This window comes from Cynocephalus volans, chromosome 15 (genome assembly GCF_027409185.1).
Source record: "Cynocephalus volans isolate mCynVol1 chromosome 15, mCynVol1.pri, whole genome shotgun sequence".
NCBI classification, from domain to species: domain Eukaryota; kingdom Metazoa; phylum Chordata; class Mammalia; order Dermoptera; family Cynocephalidae; genus Cynocephalus; species Cynocephalus volans.
In genome coordinates this window covers 46,727,564-46,755,124 of record NC_084474.1, presented here as the reverse complement: position 1 = coordinate 46,755,124, position 27,561 = coordinate 46,727,564, and the positions used below count along the sequence as shown (strand labels likewise).

At 40.1% G+C, this 27,561-nt stretch overlaps 1 protein-coding gene across 1 annotated transcript in view; it reads right to left on the bottom strand.

Moving 5' to 3' along the window:
• SLC26A7 (solute carrier family 26 member 7) overlaps positions 1–27,561 on the bottom strand; it is a 132,794-nt gene that overhangs the window by 83,375 nt on the left and 21,858 nt on the right. Inside the window, exons 2-3 of the mRNA XM_063079905.1 lie at positions 21,994–22,104; positions 6,414–6,586 (exon numbers count right to left, since the gene is read on the bottom strand). Coding sequence (XP_062935975.1) covers positions 6,414–6,586; positions 21,994–22,104 — 284 coding nt within the window. The remainder of the gene's footprint in view (positions 1–6,413; positions 6,587–21,993; positions 22,105–27,561) is intronic.

Here is a 27,561-nt window from a genome sequence, read left to right as displayed (position 1 = left end):
ACCATATACCAAAATCAACTCAAAATGGATTAAAGAATTAAAAATACACCCTGAAGCAATGAAACTTCTTAAAGAAAACATAGGAGAAACACTTCAGGAAGTAGGACTGGGCACAGACTTCATGAATATAACTCCAAAAGCATGGGCAACCAAGGGAAAAATAAATAAATGGGATTATATCAAACTAAAAAGCTTCTGCACAGTAAAAGAAATAACTAAAAGAGTTAAAAGACAACCAACAGAGTGGGAGAAAATATTTGCAAAATATACATCTGACAAAGGATTAATATCCAGAATATACAAGGAACTCAAACAACTTTACAAGAAAAAAACAAGTAACCCAATTAAAAAATGGACAAAAGAGCCACATAGGCATTTCTCAAAGGAAGATATATGAATGGCCAACAGACACATGAAAAAATGTCCAACATCACTCAACATTCAGGAGATGCAAATCAAAACCACACTGAGATACCATCTCTACCCAGTTGGGATGGCTAATATCCAAAAGATTGTAAATGATAAATGCTGGCGAGGTTGTGGAGAAAAAGGAACCCTCATACATTGTTGGTGGGACTGCAAAATGGTGCAGCCTCTGTGGAAATTGGTATGGAGGTTTCTCAAACAATTGCAAATAGATCTACCATATGACCCAGCTATCCCACTGCTGGGAATATACCCAGAGGAATGGAAATCATCAAGTCGAAGGTATACCTGTTCCCCAATGTTCATTGCGGCACTCTTTACAATAGCTAAGAGTTGGAACCAGCCCAAATGTCCATCATTGGATGAGTGGATATGGAAAACGTGGTATATCTGCACAATGGAATACTACTCTGCTATAAAAAAGAAATACTGCCGTTTGCAACAACATGGATGGACCTAGAGAGAATTATGTTAAGTGAAACGAGTCAGGAACAGAAAGAGAAATATCACATGTTCTCACTTATTTGTCGGAGATAAAAATAAATAAATAAATACACAAATAATCTGGGGGGGGGGGTAAGAAGACACAATTACAATTCCTCGAAGTTGATACAACAAGCAAACAGAAAGGAGGTTGTTGGGAGGGAGGGGGGAAAGGGCAGAGGGAGGGAGCTTTCAGTAATGGGCCACAATAATCAGCCACATTGTATATTGATAAAATAAAATATTTTTTTAAAAGAATGAATATAAATAATAGAGGATATTAAGGAAAAGGAAAATAAAAATAGTAAAAATAAAACATGCAAAAATCTATTTAAAAAATAACATTATAATAGAGGTATCATCTAATGCAATTTGACAAAAGAAATCACCAGTCATATAATTTTGTGAAGAAGTAAAAATGTCTCTAGAAAATACTAGCAAATCAATGAATAATAAAACTAATTCAAATAATAAGAGAACTCAGTAAGGTAACAAGATGTAAAATTACCATACAAAAATAAAAAGCTTTTTAGATATAAACAATAACTTAGCCAGAGGATATAATGGTAAAGAAAACCCCATTTATAATACCAACAAATAAAATTAAATCCTTAGGAATAAACTTTACAAAAACGTGCAAAATATATAAGAGAAACATTTTTAAACACTTCTGAAAGACACCAAATTAGACTGAAACAAAAGGAAAGGCATCCTCTGTTCTTAGGTAGAAAACTCAAACATCATAAAGATGTCAATTTAGCACAACCCTAATAAAAATATCAACAAGCTTTTTATATGGAGCTAGGCACATTGATGCTCATAAGGGAAGTAAATAAGGAAAAACAAACATGCAAGAGTGTCCAGAAACATACAAAAAAAAACTAAAAACTGGACTGGTTCTACCAGACTTTGAACCATACTATAAAATCTTCATAAAACAGGATGCTACTGTCACAAGAATAGATATACAGAGTAGAATAGAATAGAAAGTCCCAAAGTACATCTAAGTTAATAAGGAAATGATAAAGGTGACATCTTAAATTACAAAAGCACAAATGGACTTTTTAATAAATGTTGCTTGCACAACTAGGCAGTCACTTAGAAAAAAAATAAAATTAGATTCACACCTCACATCATACACATAAATAAACTCCACACTGATTAGAAGTCTAAATGTAAAAAAAAAAAAGAAAACCTTAAATCATAGAAGTACTAGAAAAAAATATGGATGAATTCTTCTATAAACTCAGTGCAGGAAAAAACTTTCTAACACTGCCTCAAAATCCACAGGCAATAAAAGAAAGAATTGATAAATTTGACTACATTACAAGTTTTTAAAAAAAATTTGCATGGTAAAATGAAATCAAAGAACTGCCAAATTAGTAAATTTGTAATAAATACATTTGTAATAAATACCACATTTGTAATATATACCACAGATAAAAGGCTAATATTCATTCTATATAAAGAAGTCTTAAAAATTTTAGAGGAATAGGACTAAAACTCTGACATAAAAATGGCAACAATTCTGTTGGTGAGCCTGGCACTCTCATACATTGTTATGGGAATGCAAATTGCTGCTATACCCCTTTGGAAGAGAATTTGACAATATTTAACAAAACTGCATTTATTTTTGTTTTACATATATCTTTTGATGCAGTAATGCCATTCTAGGAATCCACCTTAAACAGACACTACTAACAAAATGGAAATATATATATATATACATATATAACTGCGATGTTTAGAATTCCATATATTGAAATCAACCTAAATGCCCAAATAGAGATGTGTTGAATGAACTATGATGAACTATGAACTATGAACTATGAACTATGAACTAATGAACTATGAACTATGCAGCAATAAAAAAGCATGAAGAATATTTCTGTGAGCTGGCATGGAGTGATTTCCAGGATATATCATTAAATGAAGAAAGCACAGTACAAAAGAATACTACCTTTCATGTAAGAACAAAGGGCAAATAAAATTTGCAGGTATCTTCTCACTTTGCAAAAGAAACACAGGAAGTATAAGCCAGAAATGAATGAGACAGCTTACTTCACAGGAGGTGGGTGAGAATAGAGGGGGAAAGGTAGAGAAACAGGGAGAGGTGGGGCGTGAGTGACAGTTCTGAGAATGCCTTTTTTTTAATAGTCCTTTCTTGGTATAATAATAATTAAAATTAAAAAAAAATCAGACTTATTTAATTTTTTAAAATCTTAAAATTATTAACTAGCATGATGTTTGTTATTTCTTGGTTTTCACATTCCTGAATACATAATTCAGTTTTTTAGATCAACAAGCTTTCTGAGATTCTACCAAATATAGAGAGCTATGCAAAGTGCAACAAAAACTTGAAAATGGGTTAATATGCTATATTAGCCTCAAGAACTTAGTTCCCTAAATAATGCCTTACATAGAAAAAAAAAAACAAACTAAAATATTATAAACATACAGAAAGTTGGAAGAAAAGCAAAAATAACAAAGGCAAAACACAAAATAAAATCAGAAATTTTATGTTATGGAAACAGTTTGCTATAACTATACAACTTAATTTTATTCCATTTCCTTTATTATTTTATGCCATACCTTCTTCTAATTATTCCAATAAAACATTGAATTTTCAAAAGGAGAGAACAGAACTGAGGTTACCAGAGGTGGGAAAGGGGGAGGGGGGCTAGTGAGAAATTGGTTAAGAATCACAAAGAATGATTACACTGTGTAATGATGAGTATACTAATTATCCTGATTTGACCACGAAATATTGAAACAGATATTGATATTCAACTCAGTACCCCAGAAATATGTATAATCAAAAAAAATAATAAATAAATAAATAAATGCATAAGACCAGTTAAAATTAGATAGACATACTAGAATCATTAAAATAATGTTAAAGAATATAAGTCAAGTAAAGAAGTAGAGGGGGAGTTCTGTGGGGGGGGGGGGAAATTAGACAAATAAAAGCTACAATGTTAGGGGGAAGAAACTTACTTGTGAACTACAAGAAAATAAGGCAAAAAAGGAAATGCACTGATGAGTCACCGAGCCCTTATCTGATAAAAGAAAGCAGATCAGTTGCCAGACAATGAAGACCCTCCAGAACCTGCTTCTGTGACTTCCTGGAATAAAAGAAACAGTAAATGTCTTTACGTATAAAAAAAAAAAGAAGAAGAAGAAAAGAAAGAAAAAAACCCTTGATAGTAGGGTTCTCTGTTACTTGCAGCTGAAAGCATTTTTAACTTACAAACACTGAATCATCAGACATGATTGTTTCAGACACCTTAACAATATTACCTCATTAACCTAAATCATTCCATCAGTTGGATCTTCAGAGGGAAAATAAAAAAACAAAATAAAAAACCTGAAAATGAATAATGTACAAGCAAAAGTGAAACAACACACAAAGAAATGAAACAAGGCAAACAAACACCTCCTGTGTTTGTAGAAACAGGATACCTTGGCACGGCCCATAGCTAGTGGATTTCAGAACTGAAGGAGAAAAGGAAAAATGACTGAGGAGCTGGATCCAAACGATCCAAAAGACTCTGAGGTTCTAGTTGACAACGAACAAATGAGATTGGAGGTCAAATGAAATCCAGCCATCTGCTTAAAAATTTGCTAGAACGCAGGTCACATATCCAGGACCAGGACTAAAGAGGAAAGAAAGCAAATGTTTGATGAAGTTATAAGAGAAAACATGCAACTCGCTGGATCAGATTGTACATGTAATAAAAGGCCATAAAAATGAGATTATTTTTATTATCTTTAATAATATCCTGTTTTACTCTTATAATTCTAGGGAGTTTCATTCTGGGAAATGAGACATTTACTTTCTATGCTGTTGGAATTCTGGCTTTTACTTTTATATTTTTTTATTTAAGTTCTTAATCCAAACATACCAGATAATAGCAAAATACCTGATGATTGTTTTAAACTTATGGAAAATGGTTAAACTGAGACTAAGCAGAAGGTTTCAGGATCTTATTGCTAATTATGGATTTTCTTAGAGTTTTGAAACACTAAATACACCTAAAACTAACTTGTTCCATGCTTTACAGAATAAAAGAAAGTCCAAACCTAGTAAAAATCATAAGTTCAAAGAAGAAATGAATGGAAAATAATGGGACAAGACGGTGAAGTAATGTGATCTTTCTTGAGTTATTACAGAGATTTTTTACAGTAAATAAACAGAAATTAAGAAAAACCTATACCAAACCCATGTTTGAGCCACCAGTTCACATGGCTGATTACTTCTGAGATGAAGACACATGACAGGTCTCTTAGAGGGCCTCACACAGGCCAGGAAGGAGGAAAAGGCCACTAAGCCTGCCTGTGCAAGTCCCAGAATATGCTGACATCATCCATGTTTGAAAAAATCAAGTGAAGGTTACAGGGTACCCAGGCAATTAGTTTTTATTTCATGAAAGCATAGACAAAGCCATAGAAAAACCTCTCATCTGGTCAGTCTCCAAGGCAATGCTGCTGCTCAAATGGTCTCGTTTTTTCAAAGAACTATGAAGACCTGAATTCTCATTAATCTTATATCCTTAATTCTTCGGTTCTTTTTACATAGCTAGAAGGCAATTCACTCTAAGAATTTCAGTATTTCCTTTCTTCTAGGTGACATCTTTTCTTCCTACTGTCCAATTCCCAGCAATCATCAATATTTTTCTCCCATTTTGGCATTTGCATGACCTTTCTTTTAAGTAATGATACACTGTAAAATAGAGCCTTTATCAGCCTAGAACACAGCCATCCAAGTTCACATACAAATAATTTAGTGAACCACAAAGTAATAAGCAAAACTGGCTATCAGGCAATTCCATGTGTAATATTCAGTGCCTTTCTACATTTATTTTATAGTCACTTCTGAGTTATCTAATTTTGACCACTGACTAGAAACAGAAAATTACATATTTGATATTTTGAAGAAATAGACTAAAGCTAACTTGGCAACAATACACAGGCCTGATGCTGAATGAGGCAAAGACTGGTACAGATGTAAATCCAAAGACCTTGGAGCAGCAAGCCTATGGCACAAACTAAGTACCATTTGTTGCTGATGTAGGCAATTAAATCATAAAATCTTAAAATTGGAAAGGACCCTGGAAATTTAGTCACACCTCCTTCCCAGTATAGTAATTTCTCCTAGAGCATCTCCGTACAGTGACAATCTGGTCACTGTGTGAACACAGGACTGCCTCATTGCCTTACAAGAAAGCTCATTCCCTCTTATAAGACATTTTTTAGAAAGCTCGTTCTTAAAAGGCCAAAAACTGTTTTCCTGTAACTTCAATTTACTGATGCTAATTCATTTATTCAACCAGCATTTAAGAGTAACTACTCCAGGTAGTAGACAGTATTTTCATGAAGATAAAACACATCTGCCATTTATCCATCTGGACAGAAACACCCATGAACGAGAATAAAAATGAAGCACCACTTGCCTTTCCTTTGCTGTTTCCCCTCCTTTAATCCCAAATCTCAGTATTGCTCACCTGAATCACGCCTCCCAGGAAGGAAACTGCTGCAGCCACGCTGATCCTTTGCATCTCAAAGTCGGATAAACCCAGCACACTTGTGTTCGTCTGTATGGTGAGGTTCTGGCTGCTCTGAGGGACAAGCCGTTCCACAGCATTGGCTGATATTAAGGATGTCAAGGCAAAGGTGCCTAAAAAGGAAGTTGTGGGGAATCTTCTATTAGTAATTCAGTAAAAAGACTCAATAAAAGTTGTTGGATTCCACTATTAAAGTTGAAGCCACATAAAACCAAACAAGATCTATTAGAAACATTCTCCTTTGTACCCCCACTTTTCTACGCTTCACCCCACTCCATGGAAGAAACAGAAACTTGCCTCCATATATGCACATTCATTCAATACACAGTCAAACTCATCGACCTGCTATTCCCTTTTGGGCCATACATTTTCCCACCTCTCTGCAGACTGGCATAGAGAACATCCCAGGGGCAGAGATTAAGATTATGGCCTGGATTTGAATCCAACCCCTCCATTTACCAATAATGTGACTTTAAGTACATTACTCTGGGTCTAAATTGCCTCATCCATAAAATGGGGGTAATAATACCTACATTTCAAGATTTGGGGGGAATATAAATGAGAGTGTGAAGACCTCTATAAATTCAGTGGCTAAATAAGAGCTCTTTTCCTGAAATGCTTGTTCCTCCGGTCTACCTGTAAGAACCCTACTTGTCTTTCAGGTCTGACTCAAATCCAATATCTGACAAGGATCCATCCCAGGTTCTCCTGGCCAGGCTTAATCGTTCTACCCTCTGTGATCTCATAGCAGAGTATACCTTGATTGTAGTATAAAAACATGCTGTGGCCCATAAAATTATTAAACGTACTATTTCTGTCTACTATTATTAGATAAAATTCAGTGGTATTTTCTGTGAGGAGCTGCCCGAAATCGCCATTACAAGATGGCGCTGATTTCCGGTGGAGGGCAGGGCTGCTCGGTAACACGCCTGGGCCGATTAGGCAGCCACCAATAAGGTAGGAGCACGTCCTAGGCGAGGAGCAGTCTCTATATAAAGGGCGCGGGTTCCCTCGCTCGGGGTCTCCATTTTTGGCAAGCTTATGCTCTCCCTCTCAAGATGCATTAAAGCTGATCTGCAGAAGGATCCTTTGTGTGCCGTGTCGTTCTTGCTGGCGAGACGGTAGCGCGGGACATTTGGTGCCGAAACCCGGGAACTTGTGTCATCGTCAGCACCTTCGGAGACCCCCTGGAGACAGGGAGGATTCAGAACTGCAGGAGGGTAAGTTCGGAGAGGTATGCCTGTTCTTGGTCTGGGGTTAATCCGGTTGGTTTAAAAGGTTTTGAAATCGCCCGTTGGTGTGGTCAGACTGACGTAGATAAGCAGCTGCACCAGAGACCTGTGTGAGCCTCTAGTACGTAAGGGAACGGCGCGTCTCACAGCGCCTCCCACGGAGTGGGGCGCGTTATGGGTTCCACTCAGTCCATGGTTACCGCGTTAGAGGCCGTGCTGAGACAACGTGATATAAAGGTAGGGGGCCGTGTGCTCAAAAATTTTGTAAAAGAGGTAGATCGTGTAGCGCCGTGTGGTTTGCTTGTTCTGGCTCCTTGACTTTGAGCTCTTGGAACAAACTAGGCAGAGACCTTGACCGCAAGTACGCGGAGGGAGACCTCCGTCAGGGCACCAAGACCATTTGGAAGTTTATTAAAAATTGCTTAGAAGATGAGGGCTGTAAACCGGTAGTGATAGTAGGGCAAAATATATTAGAGGAGGTCCAAGACAGCATGTCAGAAACTGAACGGAGTGAGAGGATGGGTACCCGCAGGAGGAGAGACGTCTCCCATAAGAAAAAGGGCCCTCCCGGTAAGTCTACGGACGAGGGAGAGATTCTAAAACAACAAAGTGACACTCCCGGCACATCTGCCGGTAAAGGAGGGATTTCAAAACCCAGACAAAAGTTGGAAGGGAAAGAAGGAGGCCTCTACCCTATGCAAGAGCTGGGGGCCTTAAAACAAGAATTAGAAGATTTAAATCTGGATGAGTCCGACTCCAATCCCCTCAGCCCTAGTGAGGAATCCGATTTGGAGGAGGAAGCTGCCAGGTACGAGGAGGAGAGATATCATCCCGACAGGCGGCGGAGACCACTCGGGGAGTGGAAATGCCGGCCGCCCCCAGTGGCCCCCGCACGGCCTGCGCCTTCGGCGCCTCCTCCTTACGTGCAGTCTTCTAATCCCTTCTCATTCCTCTCTGATAAAGTGAGGAAAAAGGTTCAAGCTGCCTTCCCAGTTTTTGAGGTTGAGGGCGGAGGGAGAGTTCATGCCCCCGTCGAGTACACCCAAATTAAGGATCTAGCAGAGGCGGTTAGAAAATATGGTGTAAATGCCAATTTTACTCTAGTAATGCTAGAAAGGTTTGCTGGTGTGGCTATGACACCCGCTGACTGGCAAATGTTGGCTAAGGCAGCGCTCCCTACCATGGGTCAATACATGGAATGGAAGGCGCTATGGCATGAGGCTGCACAAGCTCAAGCCAGGGCAAACGCTGCTGCACTGACCCCCGAGCAGCGAGATTGGACCTTTGATATGTTAACAGGCCAGGGCCCATTTGCCGCTGATCAGACGGCTTTCCCATGGGGTGCTTATGTTCAAGTTTCTAGCACTGCCATTAAGGCTTGGAAGGCACTCCCCAAAAAAGGGGAAGCTTCTGGACAACTTACTAAGATCATTCAGGGACCTCAGGAACCATTCTCGAATGACAGAAGCAGCGGGGCGCATCTTTGGGGACCCTGATCAGGCTGCGCCTCTTGTTGAACAACTGATTTTTGAGCAGGCGACCCAGGAATGCCGCGCGGCCATAGCGCCCAGAAAAGGTAAAGGTGTACAGGATTGGCTCAGAGTTTGTCGAGAACTCGGGGGACCCCTGACCAATGCAGGGCTGGCAGCTGCCATCCTCCAGTCGCAGAGACTGCCTAGACAGGGACAGCCAAGACAGGGGCGGAACCAGAGAGTTTGTTTTAAATGCGGTCAACCGGGACATTTAAAAAAGGATTGCCTGAGCCCCAGAAGGGAGGGAGATACCCCGCCCTGGACGGGCTGCCAGTCTAAAAAGGCGGGGTGGGCACTAAAAAATTAATTTACCTTTTCGCCTTATATGGGTACCCAGTATAATGCTACCTCTTCAGGCCTAAATTGGACATATCAAAACCCCACGATGGCGATCCGTTCCAACCCATTTGATGTTTGGCTGTTGTGTGGGGTAAATGGCAGCTGCACGGACCTTTCACCGTTTGCCTTTTCAAAAGGCGGTGGTTGGGGAAATGCCTCTTTTGAGTGGAATGTGACTGAGTCCTTTGAATCCACTGTGTCCATAAAACAGCTTGGAACAAATTACTCTGTCCCACCAACACCAGTTTGCCTTTATCCTCCTTTCATGTTTATTTTAACTAATATTAGTGATGAGAGGAGTCAGATTGCTTGTGATAACTATACTTGCTTTTATGCACAGTGCCGGAATGCTACGCTGTTCAATTTGGCCATAGTTGCTCGAATGCCTAGATGGATTCCTGTCCCAGTAGAAGCTCCCAATACTATGGTCTTGTTCAGGCAGAGGAGGGATTTTGGTCTCACTGCGGCAATAGTCGCCGCCGTATCCCTGGCGGCGGGTGCAGCCACAGCTGCTGCCGTCTCCTTGACTACCACGGTACAGACTGCCACCACGTTGAATAATTTGTCCTCCGCGGTAACACAGGCCCTAGAAACACAGACTGCGCTAAACGCTCAGCTGAAGGGAGGATTAATGGTGGTTAACCAGCGGGTGGATCTTGTGCAGGAACAAATAGACGTTTTATGGCAAATTGCTCAATTGGGGTGTCAATGGAAATATTCAGGGTTATGTGTCACCAGTATCCAATATAAAAAGTATACCAAAGCTGCAAATTTGTCTAAACAATTATCCCAGCATCTTTCAACAGGTTGGACGAGAGAATTTGACAACCTGATAAACCAGCTGCGCATGGCCATTGTGTCCGTGAATTCAACAAGAGTGGATGTCTCCTTCGCAGCCGGACTGTCCTCATGGATTAAAACGGCCGTGTCCCACTTCAAGGAGTGGGCAGGAGTGATTGGGGTTGGCATGTTCTTATGTGGGGGAACTGTGCTCCTACTATGGTTGGTCTGCAGATTAAAAGCCCAGACCCAGAGAGACAGGGTAGTCATCGCCCAGGCATTTCTAGCCCTGGAACAGGGGGCCAACCCTGACGTTTGGCTGTCCATGCTTAAGGATTAGCCTGCTCTGACTCCCCTTCCCCCTTCCTGTTGGCTGGCCTCCCTGAAGCTTGTTCAGAGGAGTTCGCCCTTGCTCAAACAGGTCTATGTGTAACAACAGGCTCCAGTGTGTCCAGAGACGGGCAACTTCCCCCAGACTTGAACCAACCTAAGACATGGTGCCCGGTGGCGATAGGGTCAACCTATGACGGGTAAGGTCAAAGTCTGTGGAGGGACGACCTAGGACAGGAATGCTGGCTAATTTGTCCGCGACCGCTGAGCTTGTACCAGCCGCTTTAAATGATAAAAAAGGGGGAGATGTGAGGAGCTGCCCGAAATCGCCATTACAAGATGGCGCTGATTTCCGGTGGAGGGCAGGGCTGCTCGGTAACACGCCTGGGCCGATTAGGCAGCCACCAATAAGGTAGGAGCACGTCCTAGGCGAGGAGCAGTCTCTATATAAAGGGCGCGGGTTCCCTCGCTCGGGGTCTCCATTTTTGGCAAGCTTATGCTCTCCCTCTCAAGATGCATTAAAGCTGATCTGCAGAAGGATCCTTTGTGTGCCGCGTCGTTCTTGCTGGCGAGACGGTAGCGCGGGACAATTTTCCCCAAATGTTCATGGCCTCACACATATATGGGACCATTTCAGTGTGTTCTCCTCTTCTTGCCAAGAGTTCTGATGCAGCCACGTGCATGGAGATGCTGACTCCCACAGAGGACTCAGCAAACTGGGGTTGTAGAAAGAAACTGCAGTATTGTGCAGACATTAACACTGACTCTTTACCTAAAGACCTTACTTTGCTTCATGTCATAAGTGAGACTGAAAAAGGACCTGTGCAAGATGCAGACATCCCAACACAAAGCATGCAGCAACACAGGGAAAGACAGACATGGGTCAAATAGAAACAGTTCTCACTGGAAATTCAACACAGACAATCCTCTGGTCTTACTGAATGAGAAAGGCTGTAGGTGCTATAGATTTGGGACAACAAGGTGGTTGTGCCTCCAATAAACCTAGCCTTAAATCCCAGAACTGCCACTTCAAACTCTCTATAGACAGATGTCATTCCTCATCAGATGGGATTGTTATGAGGCTTAAATGAGGTAATGTAATGTAACACATATCACAGTACGTGGCATGTATTTAGCACCTGACAAATGGTAGCTACTCAGGTAATTCTTAGTAAAACTAAGAACAGAACGCTCTGTTATAGTCTGTTATTCCACATTCTTGTCTGTTCCATAGAGTTGGGGGTACATAAATACACAGAGAAAAGTGAATACAGTTCTCTTAGTGAGCTAAATCATTCTCAATAAATTAACCATCATGATCACTGTCCTCATCATAAAGTACTAAATTAAGAACACATCAAGAAACTGATATATCTAATGATTAGAGACAAGATTCTGGCACCCAGGGTGGGCAATACCAAGTAAGGAACATTCACCATAGAATCTGGTTTTGCAAGACATATTTTTCAGAATATGTTACAACAGGGTACTCTTGAGATCAAATCAGATATTTCTCAGAGTAAAGGAGTGCATCTTTGGGTCTTTAAATTTCCTAGAACAAAAGGAAAATATTTTATACAGAAGCCACTGAACAAATGACTACAGCATTGAAAACAAAGATATAAACAAGTTAATTTTTAAGTTTAAGCTTATCTTTCCTGGGAAATGGAGGAATTTGTAGGGAATTAGGTGGCAGGGGGAAAAGGGCCATCTAAAAGCCTTTGCTGGGGGAAGAAAAGCGAGCCTCACCTGCACCTGCGTGAGTCAAATCTCAAAAGCATCTTCAGAGACAGACCTTGCCAGCAATACATATGGGGATCCACTGTGCTAATGTGGATATGGCAGTACTGCCTCTTTAGTGAAGTTGCTGCTTTGCTATTTCTGAAGCACTGGAGGACAATCAACAACGGTGGCCGGTGAACATGCGAGGATGTTGGGGATGACATCCTCTGTCTCATAGATCTTGCCTTTTACTCCTTCCTACTGCTTCTCTATTTGTTCCCCCATTCTCTCAGCTTTTCATCCAGGTTAGGTTTTAAGCCTATTGGTGGTACCCTTGATTAGCACCAAACCCATCTGGTAGCTCACTAGTACTGTGGGTAACAGGGTCTAATAGAAGTGACTATGGGCTCCAGAGTTGGACAGACCCAAGTTCAAATCTCTGTTCTGTTGTCTTGATCAAGTTCTCTCTCAGCTTCCTGGATACCCAAGTTTCTGTCCTTTTCCTTTTTATTCCAAGACATGTTCTTTGCAAATCACAGAAGTAATCAACTGATTTATTCCTTTTTAAATATATATATATATATATACATTCTTTTTTTTTAATTAAAGAAAGAAAATTCATGTTGTTGAATAACATGGCACATTCTGTGTCTTTGTACTCTGGTTTTATGAATTATTTACTTTTTAAAATGTCTTTATAATTTATTATCAGATTTAGTAAGTCAGTATTGTATTCTGATCACCTAAGTTGGAGGTAAAAACCCAGATAAAGTGATTTTTCTTCATTAAATTAACATCAATACTTTAACAATAAAGTGGAAGCAGAAATGCCCCCAAATGCATATATGCCAAAATGAATAAAATGTATTGATTTAAAAGAGAAATATGTTCTGTTTATTAAAGGTTTGCAAAAGTTTTTGATGAAATTCAATTGGTCCCTATGTCCAAGATCATAGGGAGGTCAAAAAACAATTAGGTTGTATATTTTCCTGATATATATATATCAGGAAAAGGATCATTTCTTCTTTACTGATCCTAAAGAATTCTAAAGATTGGAATAAAAAATAAGAAGGTCCAGCTGGCTCTGTCCTTTGATGAAGTACAAACGCGGAAATAAAATGCCTTTAGCATTTATCGTGTGGTAGATGACTATAGTTAAGACCATTAATTATACGTATTTTGAAATGCATATTATTTACCACATAGACTACAAGGTTACTATAGCTGTTAATAATTTGTTAAATAATTTGTTAAATACAAAGTCTTATATAAACAGCAATTTCAAAATTTACAACCTGTAAAATATCTACAGTGATTCCTTAGGAAATCAAATGGTTTATGTAAGTGTACATTTTGGTATGTATCAAATTGTGTATTTTTAATTTCTTAAAGTAATCATGGTCTATTGGGCAAATCTGTTTTTCCTTTTTCTTTTATCTTGTGTTTAACATAGGAAATGCTTTTAGGGTCAGTGCTAAGACAATCTGCTTTTTCTTGCTAAGGATATTTAAACATCTTGAAAAATAAAAAAATAAAAATTGTTAGGAAATTAGGGAGCAGGATAACTGGAAAATAATAGGTTTTAAGAACTTGTAATTCATTATCATGCTTTTCTGCTTTTGCATCAACATAAAAGAAAAGCTCATTCTTGAACAGCCCGTTTATAAAGAAAAAAAGCTTGGGTTTTAGATTTGGCCACACCTTGGTTGTAATCCATGTCCCTGTGTCTTTATACTGTGCTCTCACATAAACCTTCTGAATTTCACGGGGTTTTCCCCCCACCTAAAATGCACAAATAATAACGTCTGTTTAAGAGGGTTGCATCAGGACAAAATAACTTATGTAAAGCTCTTAATAAAGCACCTAATGTATAGTACATCCATGGTTCTCAAACTTAAATACAGTTGACCCTTAAACAACAAGGATTTAAACTGTGTGGGTCCATTTACACATGGTTCAGTATCCGCAGACTTAACCAACCACAGATGGAAAAAACAGTATTCAAGGGATGTAGAAGCCCCCTATACAGAGTGCCAACTTTTCATATGGGCAGGATTGGCAGGGCCAACTGCAGGACCTGAGTATCCACAAATTTTGGTATTCTCAGGTAGACCTGGAACCAATACCCTCGGTATACAGAGAGCTGACTGTATTTACATATACATACACAAATATGTACAAGCATACAAATACATATATAATATACACATATGAGTATATACTGCATATACTATACACTACAGTACATAAAAAGATGTAATATATATGAGGGAACTTAAAAAATTCATGAAAAAATAGAATCAAAAGATAATATGTATCTTTCCATTAACTTTTTGAAGAACCCTCATACATTACATACATAAACAAAACCTGGAGAGCTTATGAAAATGCTGATGCTGATTCAGTACATCTGGAGTGAAAACCAAGATCTTGCACTTCTAGCAAGCTGCTACATAACGCTGATCCTGCTGGTTTATGAGCCATGCTTTAGATAACAATGCTGTCAATGACTGATAACTATGGATCCTATTCCCATGACAAAGTCGTTTGATATAGGGCCGAGCCCGTGGCGCACTTGGTAGAGTGCTGCGCTGGGAGCGCGGCGACACTCCCGCCGCGGGTTCGGATCCTATATAGGACTGACCGGTGCACTCACTGGCTGAGTGCCAGTCACGAAAAAACGACAAAAAAAAAAAAAAAAAAAAAAGTCGTTTGATATAAAAAACCAAATCTACATAAATACAACATTGTTTTATGAGAAAATTTATGTATCAATGTGGTAGGCAGAATTATGATCTACTAAATATGTCTATGTTCTAATCTCCAGAATCTGTGAATACGTTACACTACATAGCAAGGAGAAATTAATATTTCAGATGGAATTAAGGTTGGTAATCAGCTGACCTTAAAATAAGGAGATATCCATGTGTGTCCAATGTAATCACAAAGGTCCTTTAAATATGGAAAATGGAGGCAAAATATCAGAGTCAGGGTGTTGGGAAAATAGAATAATTTAATCAGGCCCCGTCACCTGCCTGTCTGGTTGGGGGTGGTGCAGCACATGCTTTGTAAGCAAATTATGTGTGGGTGGGTGGAGTTAGTCTGCCTTTGTGGTGCCACAAGCTGGCTGGGGTCTGCCTCAGGCATCTGCTCTATGCTGCCATGCTCTCCAGCCTGCAGCTTCCAAGGACCTTTTTTGATGTTAACCTAGCTCACAGACCTGTATGTGAGGGATCTGGTGACCCAGCCTAGCATGTGAGGGGTCTGGTGACCTGGCCTGGCAAGTGAGTGGTCTGGGGAACCAGCCTGACATGTGAAGGGTTTGTGACCCAGTCGGGAAAATGGGTTTGAGGGGTCTATGAGCTCCAGACCCAGCTCTAGCTTGATAATTGGCCCAGTCAGCAGGATTACGGGCAGATAAAAGAGCTTGACAATTAGTATAGTTTGCGACAGGATTCTGAGCAGGTACAGGAGCAGAAAACCCTTGGAAGGAGGAAATGTGGCTACTTTTGAATATGCTCTGCCCTATGGCCGCCTTCCTGTTGACCGGGATCTAGTTGCTGCACACTGGACTGCAAGGCAGCATAGACCAGGTACTATAATACAAAACCCCTTGGGAGGGGGAGGAAGTGTGGCTGTCCTTGAGCGTGTGGTGCCCGGTGGCCACTTTTCTGCTGACCAGAGCCTGGCTGCTGCTCACTATGATGCAAACTGATCAAGATTTGTAGCAGAAAGCAGAGTTGTTGGAAGCAAGGATGATTATCCTGGAGGATGACGTGCAGCAACTGGCCACTCCTGCCTCTCATACCAGGGAAGATGGCCAACCCAGTGATGTGTTGGGGGAAACCATGCATCTCCAGGCACGGCCTGTTTTGCACGAGAAATTGAAACACGAGTAGCCTATGAGACTGGACGGACAACTAGTGGGTGATCTACAGGTGACCCAGTTCACCACCTATGTCCCGTATACCCAGGTTGAACTGGTTGACTTCGGGAGACAGTTCAGACAGAAGCATGGGGGGACGCTGGCTGCTTGGCTCTTGCAATTATGGGACCTGGGGGTGGATAGTGTGATGTGCTCTGGTGAGAAGGTGGAGAAATTGGCCTTCATTACCATACACCTGTCCCTGAAGCAGCAGAATAGCCGCAGATTTGCACAAGGGAGAGATAATCACTCCTCGATGAACTGGGTGAATGCAGCTGCCCAAACCATGTGGCAAAATGCTGGAGAACTGCCAAAGATTGTTAGTAAATGGCAAATGTATGCTGAGTTGGTCCAAATCATTCAGGAGCTGGGGATGCAGCAGTCCATGTTTAATGTGAACACTCGTGACCCGGATGATGAGAACTTTACAGGCAGCATGAGAGACATAGTGCTGCAAAATACCCCGTCAACGTCCTTTGGGTCACTGATGACCATACTGGCCCCATACATTGGTCATCCTATACATGAAGTAACAACCGTGATAGCTGGCTTGGGTGAAGTAGAGCATAGCAGACAAGCAAAAGGGGTCCAGAAGGTGGCTAAGACCAAACCCCCAAGAAATGCTCGGGATTTTATTCCAAAGGGACCAAGCAAGACTAGCCGTAAGCAGATGTGGCTTGATTTGCTTGCTGGAGGGATTGATAAAAAGAAAATTGACTGGCAGCCAATTGCAGTCCTGTTTGCCTTGTGGCAGCAATTGCACCCTAAATAGCATTTTAGTAAATGCCCAGAAACAGGTAGCAAGGTACATTAAGTGGATTTAAAAGACTTTTTAGTTGCTCCCGAGGAGGCAGATGAACTGTTCCATTTTGATTAGGGAATAGGCCAAGGTGCTCATCTTTTGGAAACAGGCGAGGACCAGAGGTCTCATGTTGAATTGGCAATATATTGGTCAGGGACAAATGTGCAGCGTGTTTTGACATTGGTGGATACAGGCACAGAATGTAGCCTGATATATGGCAATCCAGATAAATTTCCAGGGGCCACAGTTCATATAAATGGCTATGGAGGACATCCTACTGAGGTCAAAGCTGTGTCATTGCCATTGGGCATAGGAAGATTACCTCCTCGTGTATATACTGTATATATATCTCCTGTAGCTGAATACATCTTGGGTATGGATGTACTTTATGGTTTGTACCTGAAAACAACAGTTGGAGAGTTTCAGCTGTAAATACGGACAGTAAAGCTTGTGTTATGAGGATATGCTAAATGACTCACAGGTTTTACCCAAGCCAAGATGTGTAGTTAATGTAAAGCAGAATTGCCTACCAGGAGGACATTCAGAGATAAGTGACACTATATTGGAATTAGAGAAAGTTGGCATTATTCATCTGGCTAATAGCCCATTTAATGCTCCAGTGTGGCCAGTGAAAAAGCCTGATGATACCTGGAGAATGACTGTAGATTATCGAGAACTGAACAAAGTAGTGCCTCCTTTGCATGCAGCTGTGCCTTCAGTTCATGACTTGATGAATCAGCTAATGACTAAGCTGGGAACTTACCATTATGTATTGGACCTTGCAAATGCTTTTTTCTCTATTCCAATCTTGGCTGACAGCCAAGATCAGTTCGCCTTCATGTGGGAAGGAAGACAGTGGACCTCTCAAGTATTGCCCCAAGGTTATCTGCATAGCCCATCCATCTGTCATGGTTTAGTGGTTGGGGACCTAGCCAAGAGGACTAGGCCCAGCACAGTTACAATGTTTCACTACATTGATGATGTGTTACTAACCTCTGATTCTCTTGCAGATTTGACCCAGGCAGCTCCAACACTGCTAAGTCATTTGGAACAATGTGGGTGGGCCATGAACACAGCCAAAGTGCAAGGATCTGAGCTGTCAGTAAAATTCCTAGGAGTGGTCTGATCAGGTAAGACAAGACTCCTCCCAGAAGCTATTATAGATAAGATACAGGAGTACCCTTGACCCACAATTGTAGTTCAGCTATGGACATATTTGGGACTTTTGGGGTATTGGAGAGGTTTTGCACACCATATGGCCCAAATGTCATGCTCACTATATGCATTAACAAAGAAAGGAGCCCTCTGCGATTGGACTGAGGAAGTAGAACAAGCTTATCAGTCTACAAAAAGAGCAATACAGCAAGTACAAGCTTTACAAGTGGCTGGCCCCACTAAGCGGTTTGAGTTAGAAGTACATATAACCCAGGAGGGGTTAGGATGGGGTTTGTGGCAGAGACAAGACGTGTTCTGCACACCTGAAGGATTCTGGTCTCAGTTCTGGAAGGGCGCTGAAGTGCATTATACCCTGATAGAAAAGCAGTTAGCAGCTGTGTATTCTGCCTTGGTAGCCACCGAAGCTATCACAAGAACTGCCAAAGTCCTAGTAAGGACGACATACCCCATAACAGGTTGGCTGTGCACGTGGGCAACCAACCCTGAAACAGGTGTAGCTCAGACTCCCACCTTGTCTAAATGGGGAGCATATATAGAACAAAGGAGCACTGTGTCAATGAGTCCTCTGTCCAAAGAGTTGCAAACTGTGCAAGTCCCAGTAGAGGTCATGGAGGAAACTTTGACAAAGCCCTTACCCATGGAGGTGGAGTCTACACATATCCATGAGGGACAGGGACCTATCACAGAGCAAGCTTAATATACAGATGACTCTAGCATGGGAACTTCAGCATCATGGACAGCTGTTGCTGTCCAGCCCTTAACAGATACCATGTGGTATGAAAATGGTAAAGGGCAAAGCAGCCAATGGGCTGAATTGAGAACAGTATGGATGGTGATAAAAAATGAACCTGGGCCATTAACCATCTGTACTGATAGCTGGGCTGTGTACAAAGGTTTAATCCTTTGGATTTCTACTTGGAAGTATCAATGGTGGATGGTAGGCCACCAACCCCTGTGGGGACAAGCCATGTGGCAAGAGTTATGGGAATTGGAACATGAGAAAGAAGTAACTCTTTTCCATTTCACAGGACACTTCCCCTTAGCCAGTCCAGGAAGTGATGAAGCCAATGCCTTGGCTAAGGTAAGATGACTAGAGAGAGCTCCAGCTACTGTTGTAGCCCAGTGGTTACATTGATGAATGCAGCATGCTGGCAGTGAAACCATGTGGATGGCGGCTCAAAGATGGGCCTTGCTTATAAAAAGGGAAGATGTAGTGAATGCCTGTCATGCTTGTCCAGTATGTGCTCAAGAGAGTCCACACCCCCAGTGTGTGCCCCATACAGATGGGCAAATAACTCGAGGAAGGGTGTCCCTGATTGAATGGCAAGTGGATTTTGTCAGACCACTGTCAAGTTCAGAGAATTTCAGATACATCTTCACAGCTGTTAATATGGCTACTGGTCTTCTGTTTGTATGGCCTTGTAAGGCCCCAGACCAGGTAAACACTGTGAAGGCACTGAATAGCCTTATAGCTATGTATGGTCGGCTGGTAGTCACAGAGAGTGATAATGGAACCCACTTTACTGGACATGGGGTTCAGAGGTGGGCCTCCCCATTGTCCATTCAGTGGAAGTTACATGTGCCATATCATCCCAGGCAGCAGGAATGGTTGAACAGTACAACGGTCCTTTAAAAAAGGGACTAAGGCTATCTGCCCAACCCCCATCCCTGAAGGGGTGGACACGGCCATTATGGCCAACAGTCAGAATTCTAAATGAGAGACCCTGCCAGTGGAAGCTCTGTTGCATAGGGCTGCAGCACCTATACAGCTGCGAGTCACTACTAAAGATAAGCTTTTGAAGCCAGGATATGGCAAGAATGGAAATATTCTCTTACCAGCCCCAACCTGTTTGCAACAGGGACAGACAGTACAATGGGAATGGCCTTGGAGAATAAAAGCCCCCCATATATGCTGGGTAGGTCTAATAGGGCCTTGTGGAAAAGAATTAGAGGAAGACTTGCAAGTTTCACCTTGGGTGACAAGTACCTGGCTTCCCCAAGTAAACATAAGATGATCTGGAACAGATAAGCGCTCTATTCCAAAGGGCACATTAATATTATTATGTCCATTATGAGTTCCCCTATACTGTTACATGTAGAACCTACAGATCCAACTTACGGTATCATAAGCCAGGTAAGATACCTATTCCTGCAACCATCCTTTCCCAGGATGGCAAACTGGCATGTATCTTACCAGAGGGGTGAGAACTTCCCCTATTGCTACCAATAACCCTTCTGTCTTTTCACCCATAGTGTTCTGGCTGCAGGCACCGCACCAGAGTTGCGTGATCAATTCTCCCTTAGAGCCTCCAAAAAGGAATGCAGCCCTCCTGACTCATAAATTTTAGCCTTTGAGACCTATTTCAGACTTCTAAACTCCAGAACTATAAAATAATAACTTTATCTTGTTTTAAGCCACTAAATTTATGGAATTTTGTTACAACACCAACAGGAAACTACAATTAACAACACAAACTGAGTAGTCACAACATGGTATTACTTAGAGGCTGAGATCTTACAATCACAAAGCAAACAGAAATCTCTCTATGCATATTTCCAGTCCAAAGCATTTTTGTTATTATTACCTTGGTATTTAATATTAAGGTATTATTTTTGTAATAATAATAGCTAACTTTATTAAATCTTATTATGTAGCAAGTACTAAACGTAATACTGTACATCAATTATCTAGTTCTCACTATAATCATATAAACTTGAGGGGGACGGTCATTTTACCATCAAGAAAGCACGTAATAGAGCTTTGAAATTTTGCCCAAGGTCATGCAAATAGCAAACAACTAATGAGACATACATCCAGGTTTATCTAACACCAAAACCTAGACTGTTCTATTGTCAGAATATTCATGACCATTCACATTTTATTTGGTAATGCGGAGCTAGACAAAGTAAGAGATATACTAATTAAAGGGCATTATGGAACCTAGCCTGTAAGATACTTAAAAGATCATTTACTCCAAATATCAAATATATGTAGAATATTTTTCAATATTTGAGTAACTGAATTTTATATAGGTGGTCTCTGACTAACAGTGGTTCAACTTTTGGTGGTTTGACTTATGATATTTCAACTTTACAATGGTGCAAAAGCGATAAGCTTTCAGTAGAAACAATACTTCAAATTTTGAATTTTGATCTTTTCCCAGGCTGGCCATGTGTGGTACAATACTCTCTGGCAATGCTGGGTAGCAGCAGCAATCATGTGGGTAAACAACTGATGCTATACTGTGTATTTTGTTTGGTTATTGTTTATTAAATGAATATCCAACTTAACAATATTTTCAGTTTACAGTGGGTTCATCTGGACATAACCCCATCATAAGGCAAGGAGCATCTGCATAGCCTTTTTTTTTTCTTCCAAGAGATTACTTTCTATCATCTTATTGTAAATTCAGAACATTACCCCTTCTTTCATGGTCTTTATGCAACTTAAAAATACAAAGGATCCTGAGCAATAAACTTGGTTACATAGTAATGTAGTAATAAATCACAGTCCGTATTGACTATCTGATGCACAGAAAGTTAAATGTCTTGCCCTAACAGTTCCTGAGGTTTTCAATAGTGACATTAGAACTGCTTTGGAAATGTAATCAGTAATTAATGATCAGTCTGAGTACATTTCATTAGTAACATAAGAAGCATAAACATAGAGAGGAATTATTACCTGTGGCAACATGACGTCCCATTCCAAATATGGCATAAATGATGGCAGGAAACAGAGACCCATATAAACCAAACACTGGGTGCACAGATGAGAGAATAGCAAAGGCCAACCCTGTGAAGAAGACCAGTGTAATGAGGACAATCTTACAACTCCAAGATACAATCAATTACACACTGGAAGGGTTATTGTATAGTCTATCATACAATAGAATTGGTTTATTGATGGACAAAATGAACCATACTTTTATTCTACTTCCTCATCAAGAGATTAGCATTATTGTCCTAAATAGGAGAAAAATAATTCATTAGTTCATATTTATATTTCAATTCCAAAAGCCATGATTTTTGGACTACTACTTTTCCCCTTGATTGTAGAGATGTCTATACGAAAACAGTGGTTCAGAATGTCTTCCTGGTAATATGCAGGTGTGATAGCATCATTGTAAAATACCTCCAGGCATTCTTGGATTTTAGAAGCATCTTCACAAGTATGACTTTAATCGCACAATAGCATCTATGAGATAGGCAGGGCTATTAGCTTTACCATTGACCGATGAGAAGTTTGATACAGAATGGAGACTAGGGCTGGGGCAAAAAGGATGTGTCCTCAAAGTTGGCTGGTTGGCTGGTTGGCTGGCTGCCCAGCCTGCCTAAAATTGTGTATCACAGTGGCAGAGCCAGTGCATGAACCCATGTCCTTCCTGCTAACTGGACTCTAGTCTATATTTCAGGTACAGTTTCTCAGAATGGAAAAAATAATCAACTTTGCTTATTCAAAGATTAAATAAAAAATAACTCAAATTAATTTTTGTTCCTCATAGAGACTATTGCCTGCAGAGTTGGTATGGTTCATACACATAGAAGATTTTCCTAGGCATTTCTAAATGACCACTGGTGGGTTAAATGTGACCAAAATATGCATGAGTACTGGCTCATTACAATTATTTTCTTTGTGGCTGGTCCTTGGCATTAAATGACCACTTGTGCTAGATTCTGAAAACTCCATTCAAGTCTGTTAGTTTAATGATAGGCATTTGCTTGGGCATAAAGGGATTTACAAGTTACAAGAGACTTGAAGAAGGAGGGAACATTAGAATCTAGAACACCTGAATATGAGATCAGGTTGGTCATTGTTCCCACTACAGAGCCTGCCAGTCTTGTTCCAATATGAGTCATGTTTACTGTTGAGATTTTACCATTTTTAAATTTAATTTAATTCAATTTTTAATAAACTGTAGTTATATATCAAATATTTTTCAAGCGGTATAATGCATTTTAGCTATAATTAAAATACATGAAAAGTCTACCAAAGACCATTCCCTTATTTATTTTTAAAAACCATCTTAGTTGCTTATTTATTAGTAATGTATTTCAAAAATCTGGTGAAAATAAAAGTGATTATAGAAGAATCAGTGGCCGAAGCTGCTCTAGAATTTCATACAGGCATAGTGAGAGGCAGCAGTGGGTTGGTGGGAAGGGGGGTGTCAAGGGACAGGTCTTGAAGCCAGTTTAGTATCAGAAGGCTAACTATTTTCCCACCCCTACCAACCAGCCCCTCTTGGCATTTTTAGTGTAAGAAATTTTGTAAAAAGTATTGTATTTATGGCTGGCCAGTTAGCTTAGTTGGTTAGGGCATGGTGGTGATAACACTAAGGTCTAGGGTTTGATCCCTGTACCAGCCACTCACCAGCCTCCTTCCAAAAAAGTACAGTATTCACATCAATCATATGGAAAGCTGGAAAATAAATTTTTCTCCTTTGTTTTTCAGAATGAGTTACTTGATAAAAATTATCTATCAAGAGACAGAAATGCAAAGTGTTCCCTGGTAAGAAAAATGTGGCCCACATTTCACAAGATTATACAAATCTACTAAATCAGTGGTGGGGAGAAAAGGGAAGAGCATGGAGCATATTTACAAAAGCTGCTTGGAAATCATATGGACACTAAATTCTGATAAATGTGGTCAGTACTGACAGGACCAGGACTGGATGGTAGTACACCCATTTGGTTGCATTTCTACATTTCTACTCTACCTGCAACACGCAAAATGTTAATGCAAAGCTGGAAGCAACTAAATCCTCTCCTCTTGCTCTGTGAATAGCTACCTCCCTGTGTATCTACTTGCTTTGTTACAATAACACTCATCTCTCTCTCTGTTTATCCCAAATAATGTCCATGACAAAATTAGTTCAAAAACTGAATTTCTCCGGATTTCATATCCCTATCTAATTAACTCCCATAGTTTTTGTTTGCCTGGGAAATGCAATATTTCTCCCATATTTCTGATTAAAATGGTAATAATCATGTAAAATATGTTTAATCCAAAATTTTAAAAAGATCTCTAGACCTATAAATTAATGCAAAATATCATTTCAGTAGAATCTAAAGAACAATCTCAAAAACCAGGAGTCATGTGGCGATTTCCTTTATCTCTTAAGACACTGATACTGAGCTTTCACTCTAAACAATGTTGTCATTCACCCTTGGTGGCAATCTATTTCTCTGTTAATATGACAATGAACAATGGCCAAAATAAAGGAGGAATGAACTAATTCAGATATACAATACTTTAAAACATGAAGTATTCTTTCCAAAAATAAGAACTACAAGGCCCAAGACAATCCCACACATATATACATACCTCAAAAAAGGAGAGAGAGTTCCCAGGCCCCACCAGGGTCCTGAAGCACAGAGCTGAGGGAAGCTGAACCCAGCCGCAACCAGGTAAGGAGCACACCAAAAACACCATTTCCACACGGGTAGCCCTCCATGGCCACTGCAGTTGCCATGGCTGCTGCAAAAGTGGCTAGTCTCTACAGCAGCAGTCACAGCCACCATGCAGATGGCACGCCAGACTCTCAACTGCATTGACACAAGGAGAGGCAACAGCAGAGACCAAAAAAAAAAAAAAAAAAGTGGAAGAAGAGGTCCTCTCTCTCCACAAAGCACACTCTAGAGTAATAGAAGAAGCATCTGATTTACTATAGTCGGGGAGGACTTGATCACACCTGTCTCAGTACTGGACAGATCATCTAGGCAACAAACCAACAGAGGAACAGTTAATCTATCAGATGGAGAGAACAAACCTATGGTTATTAGAGGGGGAAAGGGGTGGGGGAAGAGGAGAGAATGGATAAGGGGCATAAAGAATAAGTATCATTTGTAATAATGAATTTGCTAATAAAGATAAATTTTTAAAAAGGAGAGGGAGCTGAATAAAGTTTCTTTTTTCTTATTTATTATTCTGGTTCATAATATAAACTACATACATATACACACACACACACAGAGGCACACACACTCACACAAGCTAGTATTTTAAATCCCCCCAAAATAGTGAAAATATAAACTAGCTAGAGTTGCTTATGAATTAGCAGAATTATTTACACTTTCTCTGTGTTTAATAAAACGGAGTATTTAATTCAAATAAGAGCAGAATTACAATTCTCTTATGCTATTATTTAGAAAAATATTACTATAAATGTTAATAGATACTAATCTAACTTAGATAGGAGCAAAAGCAACACAAACAAAAGTGTCAAGGAAGGAACACAATGAGCATTAGGCCAAAGGGTCCCAAAAGAAGAGGGGGAAGGAAAGAGGGAGAAAGGGAGACGATAGATAGATAGATAGAATCCCAAAATTGAGACCTTTCGATGGCTGATTATTTTTAAAGATCAAAAATCAAAAAGTTCATGGAAATATTCATATTACCTTTTCATTCCACTTTTCCACAAACTTTTTGAAGTACCCTTTTATTGGTAGTGTAAGACTGATACAACCACAAAAGAATGGTCACTAGAAAACTTCAAAAGATGCAAATTTTAAGAAAACATGTTTCGTAGGCATAATAATGATTATCATAGCAGAGGAGTAGAAGAGATTCAAGATTCACATATCAAAATCATCAGTAGTTTCAGGGCTTCTGAACACTACCGACCTTTCGAGAAACCCTTAATGTGAAGTTGAACATTTACCACAAGCATGCATTGCCCCTCCAACACATGCTGTGATGAGAATGGCTTCCCTAGACACAGTGCCTGACGAAGAAAGACCAGAAAAACAAGAAGGTAACTTAATTTCTGCCTCTGCTCCTATAAAAGCTTTTGGCAAAAATTACTAGAAAGTGACTCAATCACGACTGGTGAGAAAGAGAACTATTTCTCACAGAGAAGATGATTTCTATATTGGATCCAGGGTTTCTATATTGGATACAGGATTACTATCTTAAGATACAGATTTTTATTTTAGTTCTGGACTAGTTTAGATTTACATGACAGCAATTATTTAGAATATCAGAGAAACCTCGATTGTGTGTAGATATTGAATCTGAAGTCAGGAATTGCTGCTGGAATTACACATAGAGAACCACTCTGTTGGAGACTTTATGTTGTGTTGGTCTTGTGACCTCACCTTTTCATTGTGAGAAGCACTAGTTTTGTTGCCTTCAGGTGTGAATGCAAGAACAACAGTATTTTTCAGACTATAACCTTTGGTTATGGAGTTTCAAACATCACTGAGAAAACTACAGCTAACACAACTCAATGAAACAACTATTTCAGTAGAATTTGCTGCCCTGGAATGTCAATACTCTTCATAAAGCATCTTTAAGTATTTTTATAGGTTGAATCGTGTCCCGCCAAAATTCATATGTTGAACTCCTAACCCCTCAGTACCTCAGGATGTCACCTATTTGGAAATAGCGTCACTGCAGATATACTTACTTAAGATGAGGTCATACTGAAATCGGGTAAGTCCCTAATTCAATATGACTGTTTCCTTATTAAAGAACAGCATGTGAAAGACAGACAAGCACACAGAGAATACTGTATGAAGATGAAGGCAGAGACCAGGTGCTGCTTTTGTATGCCAAAAAACACCAAAATTTGCCAGCAAATCACCCAAAGTGAGGGGAGAGGCATGAAACACATTCTCCCTTACAGCACTCAGAAGAAACCAAAACTGCCTACACTTTGATTTTAGACTTCTAGCCTCCAGAATAAATTTCTATTATTTAAGCCACCCAGTTTGTGGTACTTTATTATGGCAGCCCTAGCAAACTAATATAAGTGTCAATTTTAAGAGGAAGACAGAAAATGAGAGGTCGTTTGATGCTGGGAGTTAAACCTCACATTCTGAACAGGATCAAAACACTTGCCCTTAATCAATATTTAATATTACAACCTTTGTAATTCTAATTCATAATCCCTCAATCTCCATAATATCACTCAAATTTTGTATTTTAAGTCATCAAAAGTAGCATATCAGAAATTTAGCTCCAAATTAATAAATGTCTAGAGATTAAGTTGCTAAATATAAAAGATAATCTTGTGAAAAACTGCTTACTTAACACTCAATGTAAAAGCCACATCCAATCTCTACTACACATAGTACCATCACCAGAAACTGTACTTGCAGGATTCTCAAGGCAATATTTATTCCCAGGATTCAGTGTCTATAACTTTGAGAAAATGGAGCCTGTTGAATGTCTCAAAACAAATGTTAGTAAAGATGGGCCAACCACATTTGGAACTGTGGTTAGTCTTTTAAAGCTCTGTAGGATTGAGTT